The sequence below is a fragment of the Crotalus tigris genome, unplaced genomic scaffold (assembly GCF_016545835.1).
Source record: "Crotalus tigris isolate CLP2741 ecotype Arizona unplaced genomic scaffold, ASM1654583v1 scf7180000019175.708988, whole genome shotgun sequence".
Taxonomy (NCBI): Eukaryota; Metazoa; Chordata; class Lepidosauria; order Squamata; family Viperidae; genus Crotalus; species Crotalus tigris.
Window position 1 is genome coordinate 573,688 of NW_024097417.1, and position 12,731 is coordinate 586,418.

The following is a 12,731-nucleotide window of genomic DNA, read 5'->3' on the forward strand; positions in this document are numbered from 1 at the left end:
GGGTGGGCTTACTTCCCACAGCATTAAACATGCTTTTTAAAAGGAAAGATGATTAATACCTGGCAAAGGTTTAATGGTTTGTTTATATATGCGTATGTATGTACTGTAGGATGCATCTGCCCTTTTATTTGTTCGTTATCTTTTGGCACCTTTGTACTCTTTGCAAATATTCAAGCAACAAAAGCGATTAATTACAAAGGAGTGCTCCCGCCAAACCGGACAAAACCTTCCCGGACCTTCGCCCAACGCTAAGTGGGGGAGGAGGAGGGGCCAGCAAAGCGAAAGGGAAATCCGACGCCAAGAGCGGTTTAAAGCCGCTGCGCGCTCTCATGATTCTGCGGCCGTGCGCACTCTTAATCCTGCTTCCCTTTCTTGGGTATGGCTCCCGCTCCGAATTTACACTGGCAAACCTCTCCCTCCTCTCTCGCAATCCCAGAAGCAGAGAGTGGAAGAAAGAAACCGCCTTGCGAGTAGGTACCGAAGGACACAAAGGCTCCTTGAACCCCAGTTGCGAGAAACCTACCCACAATCCCTTTTTCGTGCGCAGGCTCAGTTGGCAGGCTCCGCTTTTCGGCTTCCTCGCCTGTTTTTTCCCCCGCTTTATGCTCCGACCTACCCATCCCCAGTTTGCAGTGTTACTCTTTAAGCTTCGGGGCCGAACGCCCTCTTCCCTTTGCCCGATTCACTTAGATTGAAGATCTCTTTTATACAGGACTGCAAAACCAGCGACCCTGTTTCCAAAGAGGTTGCCATTTAAATAACGGGGATTAGGAAAGGACGGTAGTTATATTAAAATAGAATTAGTACGAGATGGCTATTTTTTTTTCTCTACCAGCAGGTTTTATTGTGAGTCGCCCACTGAGCTATTAATTAGAAGCTCTCTGGGTGGCTCACAATTCAACCTCTCCTGCATAGTTTTTCCAATTTTTCATTTTTAAAAAAAATCAGTTAATTTTTTAATTAATGAAAAATTGGAAAAACTATGCAGGAGACCTGGATTACGAAGAACTGAAGAAAGTAGTTGGTTTGAAATACAAAGTATATTCATTCTCAAAACAGGTCACATAGTGAAAAATCAACCATTTTCACAAGTGCTGAAATCCTTGTTCACTTAAGTCTGTAGTTGGCAGAAAGCAGATGTGTGTTGAACGGCTTCAGTGTAGCTCTTTGAAAATTGTTTGGTTGTAATTATATATGTGGTCTATTTTTTCAGGAAAGTATTAAGAGAATTAAGCATTGGAATTCATTATCATTCAGTGACAATATTACTGCTTTGTACGGAGTAAATCAGTTTTCTCACTTATCGCCTGAAGAATTTAAAGGTACAGAACATATTACCAAGTGTACTCTTTACCAGTGGTACCTGGATGAATGTATTCTGAGGATTTGATATTATCCTTAAGAAGCTTCAAAAAGACAGAGAGTGCATTGTACACTATTCCATATATGCTGGATTACTGCTACAAAAAAGATATTAGTATTAATTAAAATATATAAGTGTTTACTTTCAAAGCAAGATACTTGTGCTGATGTAGCTGTGATAAAGCCAAAATAAATTGTTTTTATTTTAAAGCTATTTACCTACAAAGTAGACCTTCTAAAGTTCCCAGATATGTTCAACAAGTTACATTACAAGGAACAGACTCCCCCTTGCCAGCAAAGTTTGACTGGAGGGACAAGAATGTTGTTACAGAAGTGAGAAATCAAAGAGAGGTAAACTCTCTATTTCTTTTTTATTTAATCTCAATGTACTAGTTTTGGACATACATATTTTAATTCTATGGCAGCCTTACACTGTAATTAGAGGTGGTATTATTTATAGGCAAAGATATTTCTGCATTCTTTTTGTGTTAGTGTTGTAATACCTTCTGTCTTAGATTTGCATGGTGCAGCTTTTTCTTAATTCATGTTTGGCAGCTAAAGGCAGTATATTTCTCTCATTCCGTGACATAGATGAGAGATCAGACATGTCAAACACAAGGTCCGTGGGCCACATCTGACCCGCAATATGGTTAGATCTGGCCGGCAGGGTGGTCTTGGAGATAGCAAGGGACCGCCCCCGACCTCCTTGGCCCCAGCCCAGCCCAACACTGATCTACAACTTCATGGCAGCCATCCAGGCCAAAACGCAGTCAGCCTTAGATCTGCGAGGCCATTTAGAGATAGCAAGGGGCTGCCCCCACTGCCTTGGCCCCTCTCCTTGTGTGCATGCACAGGAAGTGGTGAGTGTGCTGGGGCTGGCATCCCAGGTGAAGCGGAAATGCTCAGAATGCAGTCAGCCTGTGGAGTGCGCCAGGGAGGTGGGGCTGAGATGGCAGGATGGCCCCTTGCTGTCTCCAGGGCGCCCCCAGGGTTCAAATCTAAGGCTGACCACGTTCCGACCCTGATGGCTGCCACGAAGTTGTTGATCAGTGCCACACCCACTACAAGCGCTTTCATGGCCCTCTCGCCAGCTCAGCCTCGCAATCTGCGAGGGCTTCCCTTTCACCGAGACCATCTCCATCCCCGTGTGGGAAAGCCACAGCCACTGGCTATACGACCACTGACAGTACTACCAACCTCTCCCTCTCTTCTTGTCCCTTCCTGGACACAGAGGGAGAGAAGGAGGGTGGAAGGAAAGAAGGAGATGGGAATGAGAACAAGGGAGGCAGGGAGGAAGGAATGAAGAAAGAGAAGGAAGGGAAGAGATTGAAATGAGAGGAAGGGAGGGTCTAAGGAAAGTTTTGCCTTAGCACTTGACCACCAGCAGCCCTGCTGCCCTTTCACCATCCTCTTGCTCCTTCCTCCTGGCCTCTCCTGGTGGTATCCCATCCTATACTGAGGATGTTCTGGTTACAAAGTCATGTCTCCTTGCACGGAGTTGGAGTGGGCCTCCATCTGACCCACATACTTTGCCCTCCCACACCCGCAATGAGCAACCTGGCCAAGGAGAGTGAGCCCAGCAGCAGCAGCCTTGAGGAGGAGGAGGTAAGCACAGCCAGGCACCCCCTTGGGGAAGCCAGGCTGGGCTGGGCTGTGGGATCCTTGTGCCCCAGAAGCTCGAGGGCTCCAGGCAGCCCGTACCACTGTCCAGGGATCCTCTATGTGGCCTGAGAGGGAGAGCAAGGCTCCTCTGGTGGAGTAGGCTTTGTCACTAATCCTGGATCCCCCTTCCAGCCACTGCTTGGCCCTTCCATAAGCGGTGGACAATGACACTGCTGTGTGTGTGGAAGAATGGAGGAAAAGGTTTGCAGGAAATAGTTTCTTCCAAGTCCAACCTCTGCCTTGACAGATCTCTGGAGAGGAGGAGGGGGTGGTGAGGGAGCTATGTGAGGGAAGGATGCCCTAACAAGCCAGCATCCTTACCACACATAATTGAGAAGGGTCAGCCTCCCTTGTGCAGGACCAGGGAGTGCTGCTCCTCTGCCTCCTCTTCTTGCTCTTCAGAGATCTGTCAAGGCAGAAATTGGACTTGGAGGAAATTGCTTCCTGAAAACTTTCTCGTCCATGCTTCCCACATGCAAAAGTGTCATCCTCCACTTCCTGTTTTGCTGGGAGGGACACTAGACAGGGAAACACCAACGATGTCTGCAATTGGGAGAAGAATGTCTCTTTTGGCATGCTGTGCACATGCACACATACACACACCATTCCAGGCTTGGAGACTTTTATCCACATCTGAGCTTACAAACTGCCAATCATGCCTGTGCTTGGGGAGAAGGCCCTCTCCTTCCACTGTGGATCAAAGTCCCCAAACTTGGAATGCAGTGTGTGTGTGTGTGTGTGTGTGCGCGCATGCGCATGTGCACATGCACACACCCACTTGGCTGCCAGCAGTTTGGGCAGGCAAGGAGCTTGTGGGGCATCGAATTGTCTCCATGTCAAGTTAGCCAGTGCGATTTGTTTCATCCCGACCCAGCTGTGCCAAGTCAGCCACACCCAGTGAGCAACGTCAAACTGGCCATGCCCACACAGCCATACCCGCCTAGTCGGGGCAACACCACTACTGGCCCTTTGAGGGCAACCATAATGCTTATGTGGCCCTCAATGAAATTACGTTGGACACCCCTGTGAGAGATCATGATTAGCTCTAAGTGACTTGAGTAAACTCTATGCCTAACTAGAAACTAAGTTTTTTTATTATATTTTAACAGTCTGAAAGTGCATAGAAAAAACGTCTGCACTTAAAAAACAACAACTGATATCTGTTCACTTCTCCTGAAAGGAACCAAAAGGGTTTTTTTTTCAAAATAGATTGAATACTATATGTTATCAGAAAAATATTATAAATAAAAAAACCATAAATAGTGCAGTGGGGTGACATAATATGTATAGTAAATATGCTTTCTTAAACTGTTACTCAAAGAATAATACCCATGCAATTTTTTTTCTTTTCAGTGTGGTGCCTGCTGGGCTTTCAGTATTGTCAGTGGAATAGAATCTGCTTATGCAATTAAAAGAAACACTCTGGAAGAACTCAGTGTACAGCAGGTCATTGACTGTTCGTACAATAATTATGGTTGCAATGGTGGTTCAACTATTAGTGCACTGAGTTGGCTAAATCAGGTATTTCTTTAAAATCTCTATTGGTAAGTGAACAGTGTTTGTGAAGAGAACACAATTCTTAGAATTATTTTAAAAAATAGCTTTGGTTGAACTCGATGTCATACTAATCCAAAAATTCCCTCCACCACTACATTGATTTTTCAAACTAGTGGATTGGCTTGAAATGGCTATATTGACCATATTCCTTGGGCATTAGGAAGGTGACTGCCGAGGTGGCGCAGCAGTTAGAGTGCAGTACTGCAGGCCACTTTAGCTGACTGTGTTCAGCAGGTCAGCGGTTCAAATCTCACCGGCTGACTCAGCCTTCCATCGTTCTGAGGTAGGTAAAATGAGGACCCAGATTGTTAGGGGCAATGTAAAATATACATATATATATATATATATATATATATATATATATATATATATATATATATATATATATACATTGCTTACTGGTGTACACCGCTTAGAGAATGCTTGCACTTAAAGCGGTATATAAGTCTCATAAATAAATAAATAAATTACATAAATTCTTTAAATATTTTCCACCAAACCCTCTAGAAATAGGAATTAAGAACAGTTCTGGATTCCTGATCTCTTTCTCTTCATAGTATGCAATACAAAAAAAAAAAGGAATTTCATGCTTGTTTGATTGCAATATTGTCTTGGCCCTCTTGTTTTGAGATGCATAAATATATTGATATTTAATCATGAATCATTGATTTTTTTTCCCCCGAAGACACATGTGAAACTGGTGAGAGATCCAAAGTATCTGTTTAAAGCTCATACTGGATTGTGCCATTACTTCAAATATTCTGATTTTGGAATCTCAATAACAGATTATGTTGCATATGATCTAAGGTAATACTTAATGAATATTTTTATGTGTTTTTTTTTCTTGACTGGCTTAAGATAGAGAAGCATTGGCCTTCCAGATGTTACAATTTCATCTGATCTGTATGATGAGGGACAGTTGGAGTCATGTTAAAAAATTGGTTCTCTTGCAATAGGGAATTGATATATTGAACAGTATAAATACAGATAGTTCTTGCTTAATGATTAGCTGCTTAACAAGCAGCTGAAGTTATGTCAGACTTCCGGTCTTAAAAAAGACCTTTCCTTGAAGTTATGACTGCACATCTATCGCCTGCAGTCACATCGCCTGCAGTCACAATGATGCTTGGCAGCCAGCTCATATTTATCATTAGTTGCAGTGTCTCACAGTTGTGTGATCATGTTTTGCAACTTCTTTGATGTTTTAGAAAATGGCAAAAAAATAAATATAAAATCCATGTGGTTTCTTTAATGACCATAGTGATTCACTCTATGACTATTGTAAAAGGTATAATCAGCTTAACAATGAGTGGTTATCATCAACATAGTAAAAACTTAATAGATATTCTTGAAATGATAGAAGGCTACTTCCCAATTCTCGATAAATTTAATAGTAGCTTGGATTCTGTCCCATTCTATCCTTTTTTAGAATTTTAAATAAATTCCTTGATTCTCCAGACACAATAAATTCTATCCATCATACTTAGGAGAAAAAACATAATACTTTTCTGCTTTTAATGTAGGAAATTACTGATGACAAAGTAGAATGGCTTTTAATACAGGAAAATATCAGGTCAATTTGTAAGGAAACAGATACATGTTATACATTTACCCAGTTATCCATAAAAAGGATGAGGTACTGTTTGCAGCCTACTGACTCTTTTCCCATGTTGCCAGAATAATTAGTGATACTGAAAACAACAAAGCTGTTTGGGGTTATATACCTCCACAAGAACATTCAGAATAAAAAAGAAAATCTCAAATGTTTGCAAATAGTTGAAAACCAATATTTATTTATTCATAAATCTGTATAAATAATTAAGTAATATTCACTAATGCCAGTACTTAAATGAAAAGTAATCATTTTTTTTGCTTGTTCAAACCAGTATATTTTAAAATATTTCAAATGCATATTTTCAATTCACATTTAAATGTTAAGAGTTTATTAAAATATTACTAGAACTGACCATTTTAGTAGCTAATTAACATCATTACAACTTTGAAAAATGCCTATTGTAACACAAATTGATAAATGTATTTAAAAATCATTGCCTTTATTCTACAGCTAATATATGTTTGACAATTTTAAAAAAGAATAATGCAAGCAGACAGAGTTAAAGTATTTGGAATATTGTAATACATAAAATAACAGGCTTTGGTACAATTCCTAATTGTGTGAGAAATTGTACGCCAAATAAATTTCTCTTTAGAGACTAAATAGTTCTAGATACATATATTAGCAAGCAATTCTGTTTAGGCAAGGAAAGATACTCCCCAAGAACCACAGAAAAATCAGATCTAAACATTTGGTTCCTCTTTTTTGCAACTACAGGTAGTCTTCAACTTACAACAGTTTGGTTAGTAACTGTTCAAAGTTACAACAGAAATGAAAAAATGATTCATGACTGTTTTTCACATTTACAACCATAGTTACATGATCAGAATTCAGATGCTTGGCAAGTGACATGTATTTATGACAGTTGCAGTGTTCTGGAGTCATGTGATCACTTCACGACCTTCAGACAAGCAAAGTCAATGGGGAAGCCAGGTTCACTTAACCATGTTACTAATTTAACAACATCAATGGTTCACTTAACAACTGTGGCAAGAAAGGTCATAAAAAGGGGCAAAACTCATCAACTGTCTCACTTAGCAACAGAAATTTTGGGCTCAACTGACAGGTAAAACCACGGATAGATTGGGATTGGTACTGGCACTGGGAACTAAACTCTATTAAGTATGTGTTTACAAAATGCCTTGATTTAACAAAATGCCCCCTTGCTCCTCTCCCACCCAATTCAGCAGACTTTGGATGCAGTAAACCAACAGCCCCTGACCTTTTGGGCACGAGGGACTGGTTCCATGGAGAGAGATTTTTCCCTGGACCAGAGAGGGCATAATTTCGCATGCTGCCTACATCCAGAGGATGGGGCTTCGCTTGTTTGCATGGCCCGGTTTCTGGTATGCTGCGGTCCGGTGCTGGTTCACAGACTGGAAGTCTATGGACCAGTAACTGACTTCTAACTTTAAGAAATAATGGAAAAGCCTATTTAATTAATCAAGTTACATAAAGCATTTATATATTGTATACATATTGATATAAATTGTATATAAACATTGCATGTTTTCAAATTAGGTAATTTTTCATACATTATTTAAATTTTCATTTAACAAATATTTGCCTTTAATGGACACTCACTTTAAGGTTTTACTAAATTTGAATTAAAGTTATGGAGACAATTATACATTTTCCAAGTTCGTTGCTTCATTTGAATAACATTTATATTTAATTATTGGTGCAGTGATAGTTAATTTTTCCTAATATAATTTCACTGGCACAAGTTACTCCAGTTTCTGAATAGACACAGGAATGGCCAGCTTCTTGATACAGGTTGATGAGAACTGTTTTATTGCAGAGTGATGTTTTGATTATTGCATTCTGAGTGTGTATTATTATGTCTGTGTCTTGTAGCAAACATGAAGATGAAATGATGAAGATGCTGATTAAATGGGGTCCTTTGTCAGTAGTTGTAGATGCCCTTAGCTGGCAAGATTATCTTTGTGGTATCATACAACATCATTGTTCTAGTGGGGAACAAAATCATGCTGTGGTTGTAACTGGTTTTGATAGAACAGGTAAACTTTCATTTGTTTATTTTGTTATTTATTTCAATGCAAAATAGTTTATGTTTGCTATTTATTTATTTATGAGAAGGATTTACATATGTTTCTTGGCTGTATCAATATGCATATGTATAATCCATATAACAAATTGATGTTATTATTCTTGAGATGATATTATAAGCTTAATTTCTCAGATTAATTTCATTGCTCCAGTTTTTATAATTATAAAGCCTGTACTTTGATGTAGACATCTACACTGTGTTTGTTCATAAAGGCAATCCTCCATTTACAACTGCAATTGGACCTGAAAGAGCAGTCTTTAGCAAAGTGATTGTTAAGTGAAATGCCATGTGACTACACAATGACACAAACCTGGCTCTCCCAATTGTGGTCATTAAGTGCATAAGGCTGTGCCTTCTCCCTGCTCCATCAAGGAGAAGGATCATGAGTGTTTTTGTCAGGTTTGAGGTCCATTCCTCCAGGATTGTAGGAGAAACTGGTGAAAATGCTAGTGAACACCAGCTTTGTAAACCTTTCAAAATGTTGCCATTTGCTAGCATTTTCCTCTCTGGAAAGCCCAGAAAGTCTCCGGGGGGGGGGGGGGGAATGCTAGTAAACACCAGCATAGTGAAAGGCTTCGAATGCTTATGTTTACTAGTATTTTTGCCAGATTTGTTATTTGTTTCTCTAGTATGCAGGAGGATTTCTACTTCCTGAGGGGAAGGGAAGGGAAATCCCTTGACAGGCTGAGGAAATGGGCCTCAACCCGAGGTCCTCTCCACTTGCAACTTTCCCTTCTGGCTTCCCTATTGACTTTCTGGGGAAGTCAGCAGAGAAAATTGCAAATGGCAATCATGTGATTGCAGGGCATTCGGCAATCAGTTGTAAATATGTAATGGTTGTCAAGCACCCAAAATGAGGTCATGTAACCAGGGAGGTTGGCACAATGTTTTACAATGGTTGCAAGTGCTTTTTCAAACTGTCATGATGGCAATTTGGCTTCCTAAGAAACCAGATTCCCTTTTTTATTTTTAAAGGGAAATACTTAGATACTTAACAAAATCATTTTACAGGTAGCATTCCCTATTGGATTGTACGGAACTCCTGGGGACATACATGGGGAATAAATGGCTATGCTCATGTTAAAATGGGTTCTAATATTTGCGGTAAGTTTTGATTTGTTTTGGATTTAGATGTGAATTATTTCCTACACAACACCTACTATAACTGTTTGAATTTTCAAGTAGTATCTTATACACTTAAATTGTTTAATATGTGACATTGAAGACCATTCAAATGCCTTCCTGAATATAGCTTAGACCCTTAATTACACTTGATTAAGATACCTGCTTAAACCTTATATGATAAATTGAGACAAAATTGCAGACAATCAATTTTAAGCCCTTTTATTTACACATTGGTCTTATTATTAGTATACATTCACTTACTTGAAGGTAATTCTTGTTATTTAAGGCTGTCCCCCTGAAAACATCTACATGCTTAAAGCTACTGAAAATTCCAGGGATGTGTAATGAAGGGACGGGGCTGAAGAGATATCACAGCAAAAGCTCTTAACAATCCCTTATTTCTGTAAATAAGACAAAAGCCAGGAAGCAGTTCTATTATGGCTGTATTACCATGGGATAGTCTTAGACATGAGATTAGCATGACTGTGTTGGCCTTAGAGAAAATGATACAGATCTGGAGGCCCAAAGCTGTCAGAGTGCTGCTATAAGTATCAAGGAAGAACTCTTGTACAGTGACTTGATGTTGTTAGTTAATGGCTGCATCAGAGTATTACTGTTGATTTTAATTGTTGTATTGGTATTTGAAGGTGTTTTAATTTGAATGTTTTATTGTCTTTACTTTGATATAGGTGTTTGTGTTTTATGTTTTATGGATGTTTATTGTTATTCTGTTAGTTACTTAGGTTAAGAATAAGAGAAACGTCAAATACTTTTTAATCTCTAAAGCTTAAATGGTAACTTCATTTCTTGCTTTCTAGGTATTGCTGATTCAGTTTCTGCTGTATCTGTATGAATTAAGGATTTGTGGCAAATATTGCAGACGCTAGTTTATAATGAAGAATTTTATTATCAAGAAAGGATGTTGCCAATCTTCAGACAATAGTAGTCCTTGGATCTGGGAACAATCTTCCAGCCAGCCCCTCAAAACTAATTGCTGATTGCACAGCCTATACTATTTCTATCTGTTTATCCCTTTTTAATTATTGTTTGATCTACTAGCATATTAGAGCCATGGTGGTACTGTCAACTCTACAATGGCTGCAGCCATTTTCCTTCTCATTCTAGGTTGCCACATAGAATGGGAACCAAGGTCATCGGCTGTTCCCGAGACTAGGGACTGGGCACTGCATAAAAAGCTTGTATAGCTTTTATGGATGGGACATTTAACTTTGTTTTGGAAAATTGTATCCACTCTTGACTGTGCCAGTACTTTGTAACTAATAAAAATGTTTTTTGAGGAATTTGCAAGCCTCGGAGTTCTGCTTTATTCATCTCTGTCTGTCATAACCATGACATTAAACCAAGTCTCATAAAACTTCATTTCTCGGGGTGCTTGGCCCCGACCACCTACCCACTCATTTTTGGGAGAGGGGTAAAGACCCGGCAAAGATTCAAAATGGAGGAGAAGAGTGAAACCACTGCTAGCTGCAACGGAACTCCAGCAGTTGGAGCATAAGCTGGCGCTCCAGCCACTGAGGAGGCATCATTGGCAGGGGCTTGGCTGAAGGCCAGGTTAATCCAATGTGGGAAACTGGTACTGCAGGAAGGAGCTACAATCCTGGCAGACCTCTATCAAGCCGAGACTGCCCTTCAGCGCAGGAGCACTCCTGTAACCACTGGGAGGAGCTCCTATTGTTGCCATCCCAGGATTCTTCATCTGTGGATAGCAAGAAAGGAAAGGGGTTGATGGTATGGGCAACTCCGAAGAGTGGAGGTTTCAGTCCACAATCCACAGCCCCTGCTCGAACAACTGAAGGAGAAGTTCGGCAGGCTGGAGGTAAAGGATACGATTCCTGTTGCCCAGGAAGTGGGTGCCCTGGGGGGGGGGAATGCCAAGAACTACCCATTTCTTTCCCCCCTGCCAAGTCCCAACCCAACCGCTGGAGCCCATGTCGCTTCGCCCATCCCCCAGCCAGCTGTGATGTCAAGTCCCGTATCACAGCCAAGCCCGTTGCCATGGCCTCAGGATGCCAGTCCCAGAGCCCAGCCAAGGGAATTCCGGAGAGTGGTTCGACCATATCCCCAGGATTAGCAAGCTGCCCAAGCCCAGCAATAGGTGCAGGCAGCTCCACTGAGGTTCGAACCGCATCCCATCAAGCCCACCTTTGATTTGGACCCCTAGAAGCTAACCTTCCTAAACTGGGTGTGGGCTCATTTAGATCACTATGCTTATGTCTACCTGGATGGGGCTATGATGGTGAATGCTGTGGCGACGAATTTAAAGGGGGAAGCGGCCAACTGGGTGACCAACCTGCATGATGAAGGGGCTCCTGAATTGCACGATATTAACCTGTTCATGGAGCAACTGAAGGATCATTTTGAAGATGAATCCCAGGCTCTGCTGGCCAAGAAGGAGATCCACTGTCTGAAGCAAAGAGGCTGCCCCAATAATGAGTATGTTCATGAATTCAGGAGAGTTGCTGGTCAGCTGGGGCAGTGGCCTGAACGGTCACTGATCAACTACTTCAAGCAGGGGCTAGATCGCAACTTACTTCAAGCCTGCAACATTTGGAGTTTTCCTAACCTAATTGCATGAGTGGTATAGCATGGCGGTGCTAGACATCAAGTTGGGTCACCCCAGAAAGTCTGAGCCCAAGCTGCCACCTGTCCAGGAGAAACGCCCTTATGGCCAATATTTCCAAGCCACTGTGGCCACCCGCATCTTCCAAGCAGCAGCCAGGGCTCCAATCAAGTGCTACTGGTGTGGTCAGATGGGCTACCATGCCATGGAGTGCCCAGCTCCTAACCCTCAACCCAGTAGCATGCCAGTCACTGCCGCAAAGCTGCAAAAAGCTCCCAGAGGGGGAAGAGGAAAGTCAAACTGGGCATACCAGGACCCGAGCATTGAGGCCTCCCCTCCCACTGAGCTCAAGGCCAAAACCCAATCTGTGCCACAGCAGATGCCGGCACTTTACAACAGTGATGAAGAAAGCGAGGAGGACCCCTTGGTGAGTCAGCCCATTCCCTCCTTTGCCATTTTCACTAGGCTAATAGTGCCCAAAACAGGCCCATATGAGCTTGAACATCCTAATAGACTTGGGGTGCACTCGGTGCTTAATTAACCTACCCAGTGTACTCAAACTGGGCATCTGAGCCAAAGTACTTTCCCTACCCATGAGGTTTGAGCAAGCCACCCTAACAGAACTTGTGCATTTGGAAATGGGTCAGCATTGGGAAACCATCCGTTTTGTGGTGGTTCCAAAGATGATTGAAGCAGTAATTTTGGCACTAGCGTGGCTTCATAAATGGTGGGACATTTGGCTTCAACATCTGGTGGGA

At 41.6% G+C, this 12,731-nt stretch overlaps 1 protein-coding gene across 2 annotated transcripts; it reads left to right on the forward strand.

The window, feature by feature from the left end:
* The first annotated feature begins 266 nt into the window (after positions 1-266).
* CTSO (cathepsin O) lies at positions 267-10,693 on the forward strand. 2 transcript variants are annotated; one of them, XM_039360893.1, is made up of 8 exons: positions 268-470; positions 1,214-1,322; positions 1,574-1,713; positions 4,378-4,545; positions 5,267-5,388; positions 8,054-8,217; positions 9,279-9,371; positions 10,211-10,693. In XM_039360893.1, the coding sequence occupies exons 1-8, from the start codon at positions 330-332 to the stop codon at positions 10,243-10,245; spliced, it is 972 nt and encodes a 323-aa protein (XP_039216827.1). In that variant the 5' UTR covers positions 268-329; the 3' UTR covers positions 10,246-10,693. The 2 variants fall into 2 exon arrangements, with proteins under 2 accessions (XP_039216828.1, XP_039216827.1); XM_039360894.1 differs by lacking the exon at positions 9,279-9,371 and having other exon boundaries at positions 267-470.
* The last annotated feature ends 2,038 nt before the right edge of the window (positions 10,694-12,731 follow it).